This window comes from Hemicordylus capensis, chromosome 6 (assembly GCF_027244095.1).
Source record: "Hemicordylus capensis ecotype Gifberg chromosome 6, rHemCap1.1.pri, whole genome shotgun sequence".
NCBI classification, from domain to species: domain Eukaryota; kingdom Metazoa; phylum Chordata; class Lepidosauria; order Squamata; family Cordylidae; genus Hemicordylus; species Hemicordylus capensis.
In genome coordinates, this window is record NC_069662.1 from 116591770 (window position 1) to 116606594 (window position 14825).

The window sequence follows — 14825 nt, forward strand, 5'->3', positions numbered from 1 at the left end:
AGGTGCACCACTTGGCCGAGGGCTCTGAATATTTTAAAAAGCGAAGTGGTGCAAAGCTTCGTGCCAAAAAGATCACCACATCATATTTATGCAAAAAAAACAAGGGTGTGGAGGGGGAAGATGCAATTCTGCCGTTCATAAAATTGCATTGTATTTTTTCCACCCAATTTAAAAGAGGTGCTACACGACATTTCAATTGAAAGGAAATTTGCTGTTTGAGATCGGCACCGATCGATGTCCTCTTTCCAATTTCTTCCCTTCTGCTCCATACACTCGAAAGTACGCGACAGTAATTGTTGCTAAAATAAAATGTTGGGATTTATTCTTTGGGAACCCCTCCCCATTGGTTTAAATAATCATTAACCTTTCCCCCCAAAAGGAACCTAAAATCATTTTTGCTTTGATTTTAGAATGTCTACCTGAATAGAGATTAGGGTGGAGGGAAGGATGAAAGATTAAAGAGAAATATTATTGGAAATAAGGGGTGAATATATTTTCTCTCTGCTTTTGCATTCTTGCTGGTTTTGTGATCTGAAGCCGATAGCCCTTAAGCAATTGGTACATACTAATGGAACTGTGAGAGAGATGCCATAATTTTGCTATAATGGGCTGTAACCTCGATTCGACCCCAGCCCTGCTGCAGCCCCTGGCTGAGCAGGGTGAAGATCTAGCTTGTCTCCAGAGGGTGGCGCACGAGGCCGACTGACAGTCGGGAGCTGGCAACGGGCTCGCGCGCCGGGCACGCGCCCCAGCCCTCCAGCATCCACCCAACTCCCCCATTTAGTGCACGAGTTTACCTCTAGAGGTCATCAGGCAGGATTTACGACTGGACAACAAAAGCACGTGATATGAAGTCGTACCCCATATTTGGGTGCCTACGTAGGAGGGAACCAAGTACATGTCCCAGTCATTTCCATAATTCATCATAAATTGTGCAAGGGTGCTATAGACGCACCAAAAAACGAAGCAAAGAGCCACAAATCAAGCCCCCCGATCAAAAAACAAATGAGCTCTTATTTTGTAAACTCATTTTGCGGTCGCTATCCAAATGGCCCGGACTACCCGTTACATAATTATGGAGATCCTAGTGCCGTGAGCGAGCAATTCAGGGAATCCGCGAGCATGCATTCCGGCAGGTACGGCGGCTACGGCTACAATGGCATGGACCTCAGCGTTGGCCGCTCGACTTCCAGCCACTTTGCGGCAGGGGGGGCCCCCGAGCGGGCTCGCGCCGGCAGCTACCCCTCCAACAGCACCTCCGCCGCCCCCGAGGCCAGGTACGCCAGCCGGGCTGCGGCCGCCACGGCGTCGGCTTGCTCTCCGCCGCCTGACCCTCTGCCCTGCGCCGCCGTGGCCACCTCGCCTGCTGCTGTCAGCGGCGACGCTCATCACGGCGGCGGCGTGAAAAACTCCACCGCCAACTCGACCAGCTCCTCGTCCACTTCCAGCAGCAGCAGCAGCGCCAGCAGCGCCAGCACCAGCACTGGCAACAACCCCCACCTAGGCAGAGAAGGGCTAAGCACATCGCCTGGCGCGGAAGATGACACTCCAGCCAGCAGCGAGCAGGCGAACTCCCAGCAGAACGACCAAAGCCCAGCCCAGCAGCCTCCCCAGCCCCAGATCTACCCCTGGATGAGAAAACTGCACATAAGCCATGGTAAAAAGCATGCCCGCGGATCAGAGTCAGAACTAGCTCTAGAGAGAGAGAGAGAAGGGAGAGAAAACTCGAGTCCTAGAGATTGGGTGCAAGACAGAAAATGGGGGGTAATCAGAAATGTGACTTTTCCTTGGGTGTGTGTGTGTGTGTGTTCATGTAGTCTCTCCTGGAAAGGGCTTTGCTGTAGAAGGCAAGGGGGAAATACCCCTGGAGAGCGGGATAGGGTGAGGGCAGCCTCTTCTGCGAAACTCCTCCAAGTCTCCAGAACTGTGAGGTGGAATTGAAATGGTGGGGAGAGAGCGACAGATCTTGAATAGTGCATGTGTCAGCCTCTGTAATTTATGACGAGGACCGTCCAGTGAAAAACACCGTTACTAATTATATCAAAAAAGAAGTTGAGCAAATAGAGTGTGTGCGTGTTGGGACTAGGGGCGGGGGGGGGGCGGGTTGAGGACAAGATTTCACTGAGAGGGAAGGAAGTCGAGGGAAAACTTAAGAGACTGTTGGGGGCGGGAGGGGGGGACAATGGGGTCCTGCAGTTCTCGGTGCATTGACTTGGAATTCATTCCCACTGCAATCACGGGGGGGGGGGCTGGTTCACGAATCAAGTGTGCTTTTAACTCAGAACAGACCTTCGAGGTTCGTTTCCCTTTGCAACCTACTCTAGTCCGAGTCCAGACTTAAGACCACGTTTCTAAGCGCCCTGTTGTGAAGCACACCCTGTGAGCCAGTGGGGAGACTCACTGGGCAAGTCAGGATCTAGGCAGGATCGGGGTGCAGGAGATCGGCAAATGCCCTGTGGCTTGAGCTTCCCTGCGAGTAGCTGCAGCAGAATGTCCAAGGGGAGGCTTTGCTGGAGGATATTCTGTAAGAAGAGGGAAGGGGGATGGGTGGATGGAGGAAGAAGAGGAGGCACTTGTTGAGCGCGTCTCCCCAACAATGCACACAAACAAACAAGGCAAGCCAGACAAGGAAGTGGGAGAGGAGGGAGTGGGCAAGGAAGTGCTCCTGAGGCTGGAGACCAGCAAGGGGACAGATCTCTGCTGCCCAAGTCTAAACCGCTTCCCTTTTCTGTTCCAGACAACATAGGGGGGCCCGAAGGGAAAAGGGCTCGGACTGCTTACACGCGCTACCAGACCCTGGAGCTGGAGAAAGAGTTTCACTTCAACAGATACCTGACCCGCAGGAGGAGGATTGAAATAGCACATGCTCTTTGCCTCTCAGAGAGACAAATCAAGATCTGGTTCCAAAATAGGCGCATGAAATGGAAAAAGGATAACAAGCTGAAGAGCATGAGCATGGCAGCCGCAGGAGGAGCCTTCCGCCCTTAGGAGAGACCCCCGTTTTGCTGCTACTGCTTCCTCTTCCTCCTCTTCCTCCTCCTCCTCCCCGAAAACACAACAAAACAAACCAAGTACTGAGCAGTATTATATGAGCTGACCCTGCGTGGAATGTCAGTAGTCTCTCTCTCTCTCTGTCTCTCTCTTTTGCGTTGACTTCCTCCAACTTCTCTGGGAGGCTTCAGCTGAAGAAGCCTCCCATCATCTTTTAATCATGAGCCTGTTTAATTGAGCCTCTCTCTCGCGTGTTACCAGTAGATCTGCTTCCCGTGCATTTCTTTGTCTTGAATGGCTTTGTCTTGGGGGGGTGGGGGTGGGGAAATGTAGATGTTTTAACTTATTTATATGGAGCCAGTCGTGTTACTTGAAGTAACTGTAAAAAGGAGAAGAAGAAAAAGCCTACACACAAAAGTAAAGGAGAGAGATCTCCTTGCTTGCTTCCTTTCCTCCCTCCCTCTCTCTCCCCCACGATCCTATTGTCGTCCCAATGTTTTCTGTGTGTTGCACTCGCTGTGCTTAACTGTGCATGTATGTTCAAACGTGTCAATGTCTGTATAGCTCCAAGCTGTGGCCAAGATTTCCAATCCAATACTACCTAATTCCTGTGTCATTAATGGCTGTTGTAGAGGTGAAATGATGAAATACAACTGAACGTGTCCTAACGTGTAGTGAATAGTGAATCTGTGACGAAAACTGTGATTCCAGACAGTATGTCCTTGCTGTGCCTTTGTATATGACTCTTTGCACGAACTCTTAGAAGTGGCTTTTACTAAGCGCAGCTTCAGTAACGTATAGTATTTTTTCCTTTCTTTCTTTTTTCTTTTTTTGGTGAACAAAGTTACAAATAGAGTCGAAGTCTGGCTGTTTGATCAAAAAAAAAAAAAAAAATGTGACCGGCTTTTTAAAAAAATGTTTTTTTAAAAAATACCTGACTGGAAAAATAAACTTTCTATTGTAAGTTTTTTCCCTTTCTTTCCCCACATTTTTTTTTTTTGGCGGGAGATCTGGTTTGTGACCTAAAAGAACTATATCGCTTTCTTAGCTTTATCTCTCTGACCACAACAAAGTTGGAGAAGAAAGTATTCCTAATGTAAACCATACAAGTGCAAATGTCCAACATTAATCCAAATGACTAAATTCCTCTTTAGATGGAAAGTTACATTACAGACCAAGAACCAGTTCTCTTTCTTGGGGAAGTGGACCCAAACCCAAACGTCAGCTCTGTTGGTGACTGTAATGGCTAGAACCTGCTTCTCTCTCTATAGATTTGTCCTTGTAACTAAAGAAATATAAGCATGCGGGACAATTACTGTAAAGACTCTTGAGTCTATAAACAGCATCCAACGGAAACTTAAATAATAGATCCATCTTTCCCATCTTTCCCCCTTAAAAGATTTGGGAGAGGGTTATTATTATTACGGGATTATTTTATGTTATTTGTTTGTTACAGTTAGTTTTGCTAGAAATGTAACGTTACTTACCGCACCAGGGCTTGAATGGTTAACTCTTCTGAGCTTCTAAGAGCAACTAAAGATTTGCACATTTACTGACGGGTTACACTGATGTCTTCCCTTAAAAGTTATAAAACAGTAAACTTTATAAGCCCCAGTTCCGGCTATATGACATTTGGGTGCCAAATGAATAGGGTTTTGTCTATGAATTAGATCGTAAAATCATCCATAGCACAGACAGATCGGCTCACTGGCTATAAAAAGTCACGTGGTGCCATTAAAGTAAGTTTTATGGTTTTGGGGAGTTGTCATCCAACATTATATACCACATAACATATAATCACACTGACGCTGGACTTCATTTGACTCTTTTGCAGGCTACGTGTGCCTCCCGGTCATTCAAATTGTCAGGTTTAGGTACAGAAGTATCCATTCCCCAAGTTCTCAAATACTCTTATGAAAAAATGGCTCCTTGCAAGCTAAGGTAAGTTTTGTGCACACGTTGCTTAAGCTTATTTATACAGTGAAGAACTTGACTGTCGTTGCCTAAGCCCTTTTCTGGACTTATCACAGTAGATTCTAAAGGGTAGAGAAATCTCTTGAAGACGCAAGTTTAGAGGGAGGGGGGAAATACTCCCCCCCACCAACTACTCTTTAATTCTAAACGTTCATCAGTTAACTTGCTATTTTATCAGTCAAATACAAGTAAGCCACAATAAGCGACTTTGGCAGAGATGGATTTTGAGGCCTAAGTTTAATTACTTTGACTACGGCAAATTCTAATGACTTCCTTTGCTCCACGGATTTTCCAGTTTCCAATGATTTTGTTTACTAAGGAACAGGGTACGCAGGCGATTTTCAAAAAGAAGCCTAGTTCAGGCTACTGTGTATCCTGATTTTACTGGGGGCAATTTATCTAGTAATGATCTTCCAAATGAGTAAACTTTTTGCCTGTAAGAACAAAGAGGTTACCCCTAGTATGACTTTAAATGTTAACGATTCTTGTGGACTTCTCTGTTTACGATTCTTGTGGACTTCTCTGTTTTCCTACCTGCGTGTACCTACAGAGTCTTTAATCACCTATAGAGCATACACAATTGCAGCAGATTCCCCATCACCTCTGTCTGTATTTCCGCTGTTTTCTTTTTTTTCCCCTTTGAGGGAACAAATTGGTTGTAACTCTTTAAAAGGAGCTTCTCCACGCCATCAGAGTGCTTGAAATTATGAAAGACAGTCTAGTTTTATAGGCGATTGTAAATAACCTCATTTATATAGATATCTTTTATTTTTTTACTGGCTAGCAATTGCCGGGTAGGCCCCAGCTGCCTGTTTATCTCCACATTCTTTTTATTTAAGTAGACTCTTCTCACTAGAGTGTGATTACTCAGCAATAAACTTTATGGCCGGATTTAACTTTAAGTCTTTGAATTTCCAGGGTTGAAAGAGAGCGTGAAAGAGCATCCCATGTTTTCCACTGGGCTTCCTCCCTCTTTCTTTCTTTCTTTCTTTCTTTCTTTCTTTTTCACCAGAATCAGATCCGGGAAATCCATACTCACACCAGCTTTCCTCAGGCGAATAATGTATTTGGAGTCTATAGTAACGTAAATCTATGCAGGTGAATAAGGACTGGCAAGATCCGATTCAGTGCTTTTGAAAAAGAAATATCTATCTATCTATCTATCTATCTATCTATCTATCTATCTATCTATCTATCTATCTATCTGATTTGTAATATTACTAGTGACCCATTAAATACTGGATTATTTTTATGGCGTTGCCCCAAACTCTTCCTTCGAATTTGGTTGTTTGTCCACGTATTGTTTCTACTAAACCGCTTCCTACTTTATACAGTGCTATTTCTGATTACAGAGTTTTGATTCTTTTAACTGGATTTGTATCAACCCCCCTCACATTTCCATAACATAATTTAATGTCTGACAATATAATGGAGGCTTAAATTTTCTGTTTGGAAGGAGATACTCTGATAAAGACACCCCTTTTATGCATGCATAGGGAGCTTTTTAAAAATACTTTTGAAGATTCAGAAACTTGTAGCGTTTCAATGGCATTTCTTAATATGTGAACTTACTGATTTACAAATTTTATGGGTTTTTAGATCATTTCTGAATACTGAAGGAAAGGCCGTATAATAAACAGGACTGGAAATGCATTTTAAAGTTAACTAGACATTAGGTGCAACCTATGTGGTAGAAACTTATTCTAAAGAATTAAAATCTTCTTTAAAAAAAATCTGTCTTTTTAATGGTACCTACTTTCTCACAGTTCCATCAATTAACTATAGGTGTATACATGTTTGAAAAGAGTGAGTAGAAATATATGTTTCTGAAAGTCAGAGTAGGAAGCATCTACAAGCAATTTGACCAGGACTGCACAGTACTTTTCTTAAGAAAAAAGATTTTAACAGAAGGTATGTAATATTAAAGCAAAACAACTGTTTAAATCTGACATACTACTCCACAACTCAATTAAAGGGAAATACCTGGTTTAATACTTGTATAATTCTTTGAGATTATAGCTGGGCTCCTAAACAACATAGTTGGAAGTGTCCTAAAATCCAGTGGGATAAGATCCAAGTAAAATACCATTAAGATCAAGATGTAAATCTACATATTTCCAGGGAGATAGATTTAATCTTAACGTCCATTTCCTCATGAAAAACAAACTAAACCCACTTGCAGTTAGATTAAATTGATGCAGTTTGATTGTTTTGGAAGCAACAGATTTAAAGACCCCTACTGCCACACCTATGTGGAAGGAAGCTCTACTGAAATCAATTGGGTTTACTTCCAAATACATGCTCTTAAAGATCAGATGTGGGCATCCTGGCTTTTGCTGATTTTGCGATTGGGAAACATAATTTCTCAGCCTAAATTCCTAGTCTTATCATCCACCCAGCCAGCCATCCACCCACCTATTCCTAGATGACTGAATGGTTAGATAGATGCTTAAACACAAACAGATGCATAAACATATATAGCTTTGTGACAATGTCACTAATAAGCCCAGGTAAATAGCTACATCTAGGAGTACTCTCCTACATACTAAAGCAAGTCCCAGCCAAACGCTGATATATATTTGAAAGAGACAGACAAATGAAATTGTAAAACTGTAATTAAAAAAAAATACACACCTATGTCTAATTTAGTATAAAAGTTAACTTCATATAGAAACAAGATATTAAATAATACACCTGAAAAACAACAAGGCAGATTGCGCCGGACTGTAAAGACCTGCATTTTAAAAGCAGTTGGAGAGAGTAAGCATATCTGTTCCTCTGGTGAGAGAGACTGTTCTTATCTTTCTTTATCTGACATGTGTATGGTTTATTTTACTTAAATCATTGCCAGTGATCTTCTGAATTTTAGAAATACTTCAGTGGCCCAGATGTAGGCACCAAACCTATGCTAGGCTCAGTAAAGCGTTTGTGTATATAGCAAGGAAGTTGGAGCGCTTCACTTTGTTTAAAGTGTAAGATGGCTTTTGAAAGTCACATGATAGGTAGGTTTGTGTGTGCCCATCCTTACAAAGCATCACGGGAAAATTATTAGTTCCATTATGTAGAAGAGTTAAGTCCCTTCTCTCTAAAAGGGTGAAATTGCAAGTGCGCTCTACCTTACCTATGGAAGTTTAGCCTTCCATAAGACTGCATCATATTTTTATAGTTTATATCTAGGAAATAAACACCTCCCTACTCCTAGATCGTCTCTCTCGGTTTCACTTATAAAGCTGCTTTTCTAAAAAACCTTTGGGTTTTTATTAACTCTGGTCACACTATGCTTGTTTTTGGAGACTCTTCTCTTTGTTTTCCGGTTCTCTAACATTCTGATCGCCTTACTGGGATCTCTGTCCCTTCCTTTAGAAAACAAAGCAAACTTTCTCTAGCATCACAGAGATGTCTTTGTTGCTTACATGGATGCAAACAGTGTAATATGATTACAGAGAAAAGGCACAGCATTTTTGCAAACGGGTCCCTTTTGGGGTAGCATCAGGATTCTGTTCCCTCCCTCCGCCTTCCGAACTGGCTTTTCAATAATAATAATATTTGTTATGAAGGTTATTGGGTAATTATTGCCATTTTGTGAAAGAGTCCTTGCTCGAGGTGAAGTCTGTCTCTGGATAATAAATGACAGCCCTTGCAGTTCATTGCCAGGTTAAGTAAATGCAGAAACTAAGATAAATCTGCACACTCTACAACTCACCAGCAGAGCTCGCTTTAGACCAAGTTCACAGTCAACTCGCTTCTCCCTAGGCAAGGCTTCGCAAACCTATTCGATCTGTTGCTTTATTTTTTATATTTAAACAAAATCACGGAGAAAGGACTAAACTCTCGACATTCCCAAACTGCTGTCCCCACTTTCACATCCAGAACTTACCCACCTGCTACGGAAACCACATGACTCCTTTAAATTCAATCTAGTTTCTCCAACGCGGATGGCTGAGTTTTGCAAAGTGAGGTTAGCTTTTCTTTTCTTTTTAAAATCTATGCCTTAAAAAAAAAAAACTTAGAGAAGCTAAACGGGAAACACCAAGGCCATGGAAACAAACAAGAGAGCGAGCCTTCTTGAAGGAGAAAGAAACTGCGTCGCTTTTGTATATCTTTGTGGTTAGGGCGTAACAACTCCGGGTCAAAAAGTTGAGGGTCAAAAGTTTACGTTTTGCACCACTCTTCGTCATGCGCCCAGACAGAGTTTGATGTCAATGTTATAGCCAAGATCTTGACTATCAACACAAAAGATAAAATAGCTTTGAGTTAGGCGTGTATCACAGTATGGACTCCAGGTGAACCCTAGCGGTTGAATGACCTCAATTACCGAGGGAAGGATAGAAAATTCCTCTTTTCAAAGAGTAATACACGTTGTATTTCATCTTGAATTATCAACCACATTTCCCCCTCTGAATATTGTTGGCTGGCAGATGCATCAGGTGAACACGGGTGTTGTCAGCAAGCCTCTCCCCTTATAAACACGCGTACACAACACCGACATGTTTTAAATTTGCAATGCGCTTCTTACCAGGGTCAATGGGGGGGGGGGAGAAATCTATTGATTTTAATAGAGCTGAATCTCGCCCTCCGTGAGTTGCATTCTTAACTCCCCCCATTGGGGAGCAGAAGGCTGCCCACTCGTTTGTAAAAAAAATCTGTGTAAATGGATAGACCCGCTATGCCCGTGCCACTTTTGAATATCGCAGGTATAGAAGATATAAGCGAAAACAGACAGCTGGAGTCCAGTGGTGTGTTTCGAGTGGAACCTCAGAAATGACCGCTCAGCCAAGATTCAGGGCAAGTCATACTGCAGGCAATAATTGAAGATTACATGCGATAAGGAAGAGGAGAGCTAAGTTTCAGAATGTGACTTCTTTGCAGCTGTATTTTTATTCTCAGTGGAGCATTATTTCTTTTTTTAAAAGAAAGCAAAACAACGAGTGTTCTCACATTTGGGCAACTATGGCTCTCTAGGAGATAGGAATGTATTTGTTTCAATGCACTCTAATTTTACCAGGTTAATTTCCAAGTTCCTGAAAGGGATTCTCTTTATAATTGTGCTATAGTCGTGAAGTAGACAGAGAACCACAGTTATGTGTTTTACTTCTAAAAAAAAATTAGACTCTTTCACAGAGAGATCCAGTGAATGGTGTGATGTAAGCAAATGGGTTGCTTGAGTCAAAATACACAGATAATAAAATGTGAGGGAAGGAAAGAAAACTCCTTTTAAAAAGCTGTCTCAATAATTGCATTGACAAATACATAGAAAACCTTTTCCTGTTTGAATGGAAATGATGTTTATTGGGCAGACGTTGTCAGGTATTCTGGACTGCTGGAAAAAACATTTGCAATCTGTTTTGTTTTCCCATCAATGGAACGCCCTTTTAGAATATCCAGGTCTCCTTTCAACATCCTCATTGGAAACGGAATGTAAATATATCCACACAGTGGCGAGAGGAGTAGGAGACACCACTCAAAAGAGGCAATGCATATTTTCAACCGTCTTATTCTGTGGAAAATGTGTCTTGCCTCTATTGGTCAAAAATTAATGTTTCCCCACTTGAAATATTACATTGCCTATTTGGAAAATTTATTATATGAAGAGTAAAATTTCAAGGCGGAATGTTTAACTAAGGACACATGCTATACACATAGAAATATAAGGGGACTACAAAAGACAATACTTCTTTCACTCTCTCTGACTGGAAAACTTGGATGTTTAGAATTAGATTTCTGTAGAAGGTAGTGATCTGGCCTCTGCCTATTAACCAATGACTGCTTGTGCTAATTCATTTTCATTCATTCAAGGTGGAATTTGGGGGGGGGGGTTGCTGGGGAAAATGGTTTTCAAGGAACTGCTTATGTCCAGAGGAGTTTCAAGTATTGCCTTCTCCTGCTTTCATTTTTCAAATATAAAAACAGCACACTGAGCTTTTGTTACCCTGCCTTCGCATATGATATAACCTAGTTCCTAACCTAACACAGGCACTGGTGGTGCTTGGTGTAACATAACATAGCCAACCAACGCATCATCCCTTTCACTCCTCTAACTCCAATTTCTTCTTCGGCAACTGTCTCTGGCAACCAGGATCGGTTGCCAGAATAGATGCAGTACCTAGGCAGTCAGAACCTTATGAAAAAGTCAACAACTAGGAGAAGGGGACAGTGACCATCCCCTATGTCAACCAACGGTGTAAGGCTGGGCTCCATAGGAACTCGTGCTCCCGGGGCATTTTCTGATATCAAGAAAGCCAAAGAAAAATATGGTCACTACATTTTAATAACGTTGACATTTTCTCCCACAACCCGGTAAGATTTCTTCTCCACTTTACCAGAAAGTGACCTGAGTAAAGACCACCCCCCCTCCGCCTCCCACACCCCCGCTATCTTTAAAAAGACACTGCTAAAGACCTCGAGGAAAGCCTAAGTCCAAGGCCGAGGTGAACTTCAGGTCAGCGCGTCTAACAAATATGAAAATGTCGCTTGGTGAAGGGCACGCCTTGTTATTTAACAAAGACTGTCAATGTGTAAGATTAATAAGAAACAAAATGCACCCGGTGTCACTTTTCGGTCACTTTGAAACTTGGGGCAGGGTTGCATTCAAGAGGGAAAGCGGGGTTAAATATATTCAAAATGCTTCCAACCAAATTCAAGCCAGACTGCCGGGTGTCTCTCTTCCCTCCCATCTCCTCTCCCCACCCCACCGGCTTCTCTCTCCCTCTCTGTCTCCCAGGCGCGTGGGCAAGTTGAAAAGTTTAATTATATTTAGTAGATATAAATTTACAACGTAATATACAGATTATATAGTCCCAGGCACACACACACCACATAAATACTTACTCTCTCTCTCTCTCTCTCTCTCTCTCTCTCTCTCTCTCTCTCTCTCTCTCTCTCTCACACACACACACATCTATATCTATATCTATATCTATATCTATATCTATATCTATATCTATATCTATATCTATATCTATATCTATATCTGTAGTTTCCCCAACTTACTCATTTAGTTGCAAATGTATTTAGTTTTTTCACAGAGAAGTTAGCAGTAAAGAGAGATATAATCTTGCAGTTTAACTCTTTCTGAGACTGGACCTTATGAAATCAACCTATCTTTCTTTCCATTTCCATTTTGGTGAATTCCTCAGTCCCTTCTCTGACAAGGTCGAGTTACTAACCTTTTGCTCATTGGTGATGGTGTGTGATTCCTGAAATTCCCCCCACCCCACCCCCGAAAAGAGAGAGAGTGACGTGTGCGAGAGAGAGAGAGACCCTGAAGGTTGGCGAGGCCAGGTTTCAGGGTTCAGTGTAGGTTTCGTCCGGGTTTGCACAGCGGAGCCATAAATCTCCGGAGGAGGAGGAGAGCGGGGACGTGGAAAGGGCAGCATGCGAGATAACACTTGGTGGTCTTGGCTGGGCTCTTCTTGTTTATGAGATATGAGATGTAAACCGCAAAGACAAGGAACAGGCCCATCTCTGCAGCCGAGAGAATCCCAAGAAAAACCGGCTGCTGCTGCAGCTGAGCAACTTAGGTCACCTTGGAGATTTACAGCCGTAGACCAGAATCGTAATCATTTTTGTTGAACTGAGCAAAGGAGACACCCAGTGGAAAGCAGTCCAGGGAAGCAGGCATGGCTCTGTTTGGGTTGTAATCAGGATATAGTCCATATTAAACGGCCCCTGGGACGTTCTCCGAAGGTAATACTCAGCAGACAAAAAGAAGGTACCTGCTTTCCTTGTATTTTGGTTTTGTTTTTTAAACCTGGGGTTCTGAAAGAGCATCATTTTCTTATATTTACTACCGTCATCAGAGCCAAGCGCATCCTTTATCTCCAGGGAAATGGATACAGTTTATACCGTAGGCACATCTTACTGGGTAAATGCGCTGTCCATGTCAGGGCGAGCATATCTGTGCGAAGACCTATGCCTTTATTTTCACCTTTTAAACTCAACATCTGTGAATGCTGCTGTTTGCAATGGCAAAAAATACTGGGGGAGGCGGGGAGGAGGTCGGTGCGAGGGAGAGAGAGAGCGCAACTTGCGTTCTCATCCGCCACCCATTTAACCCGTAAAGTAAGACTGAAGCCGGTTTTTAGTCCCGCAGAAAAAAATCACATACAATCGGCTTAAAAAGCTTCTTGTTGGCTCCTGTTGGTTCCCTCCCCTGTTGCCTCCTAGTGTTTTATGGCCTGCCTGTAGTCGCAAGTGTCATAATCTTTGCTTCCACAAATATGGTGGATCGGAGGAAGCTTTTAACAGACAGTTCAGGGGAGACGTGTAAGAAAAATGGGCTCTTCCTATTCTGAGTACGGAAAAATGTCCGATTCTTACTAACAGGGTAACACTTGTTTGGATTATGCAGGACTGTAAGCAGTTTTAGGAAAACGCACAGTGTGAAACAACGGAAATGCAACAAGGGAAGTGGGCATAAAAATATGAAATGTGAGGAACACAGGAACACAAAAGGGCCATTGGTTACATGATCTTTAATAGGGATGCAATTGTTATGCAGATATACATTGCCACCCACCCATACCAAACAAGGCTCCACATGTGAGGTGAAATAAGCATGTTGGAGATGAGCGTTCTTACCATATATACATTTAAAATATATATTGGTATGTTGGAGGAGGGAGAAAGGAGACCATTTTATCGATTTTGAGGGTTCTGGGTTTGCATTCCTAGTTCTTTTTCTTTTCGCTTCCCCCGCTTCTAATGGATAAGACTGGAGAAGGCTGAAACATTAAAATAGAAGGCGGAAGTTCAGTAGAAGCTCCAGATCTTTGAATTAATAATTTGGGTGTGTGTGTGGGGAGGGCAGGGTTTGAGATCCGGAGGTTAAAACACCCTTCGGATCTCAATTACTCTAGGTCAGACACTCGCCTTTCCCCCCTTCCTGTCCTGCTTACAGATCAATTTCCAACGCAAATCGAAGAGATTATTCACGTCACCCCACTGCGGTATTTACGGTACTTGAAAGAAAGCCATGTATTCTTTTCCTCTTAAAGAAAGAAAGAAAGCTAAAATCCAAAGTATGTAAAATCATCTTCCCTCGAAGGAAAATATTGTTCTTGGGAATCTAGACGGATTGTTTATTTCTTGATTTGCTCAGGAATGCAGATGACCTCATTCTTGGTATTACTCTTAGCTCCCTCTCTAATCTACTGCAAGGGTTTATTTGTTTGTTCATTTATTTATTAAAAATCCATGCCTGTTTTACTTCATTTTTACATCGGCAGTCCCATCTAATGACATGACACCTCCCTTCCGAACTGGCCACGGGATGGTGGGTTTTAAAATAATTAAATTATCGTAAAAGAGCTGCATTCAAAAGCCCCAAGGACTTATCAGCGAGAAACAAATAGCCGGTTGCAATTAGGTAGTTCGTGTTTCATAGGATCGAATGATCTCATTGATTGAACTGCCACCGCCCTATCATTCATTAATACTCCGAAATTCAGATGATATATCCCGCATTCTCCGCCACTGTTCAGAAATACACACTGGTCCCCCACCCCCGCCCAAAAAATAAATAAATAAAGTCGGAGGAGAAAGGAAACTACGGAACCAGCCTTACATGATTGCTCTATTTCAGATGCATACATCCCAGTCCTCTTTCGCCTTGTTTACACTCTGTACTTCCTAGAAGCCAGCTCCTGAGAAAGTGATTTGAGTTAGTCAAAGGCTGCGCACGCGCGCGCGCGCACGCACACACACACACATTCGGGCCGTGCGTGTAGAAATCACAGCCCTGTGATTCAGGATTCATTAATCCCAAAAAACAACCACATTCCCTTCTAAATATCACTATCAGGGCTAAGATTTATACCCCACCTATCATTGTTGGGTTGGAGCCAGCAGCCTTCATACTG

At 42.7% G+C, this 14825-nt stretch overlaps 1 protein-coding gene across 1 annotated transcript; it reads left to right on the forward strand.

Moving 5' to 3' along the window:
- Positions 1-893: 893 nt before the first annotated feature.
- Positions 894-3284, forward strand: HOXA5 (homeobox A5). The gene is made up of 2 exons (XM_053259578.1): positions 894-1657; positions 2738-3284. The coding sequence occupies exons 1-2, from the start codon at positions 1006-1008 to the stop codon at positions 2986-2988; spliced, it is 903 nt and encodes a 300-aa protein (XP_053115553.1). The 5' UTR covers positions 894-1005; the 3' UTR covers positions 2989-3284.
- The last annotated feature ends 11541 nt before the right edge of the window (positions 3285-14825 follow it).

Coding starts and splice junctions, on each gene's coding strand:
- HOXA5 (XM_053259578.1), top strand. CDS start 1,006: ATGAGCTCTTATTTTGTAAACTCATTTTGCGGTCGCTATCCAAATGGC. Junction 1,658..2,737: donor AAAACTGCACATAAGCCATG/GTAAAAAGCATG, acceptor TTTCTGTTCCAG/ACAACATAGGGGGGCCCGAA.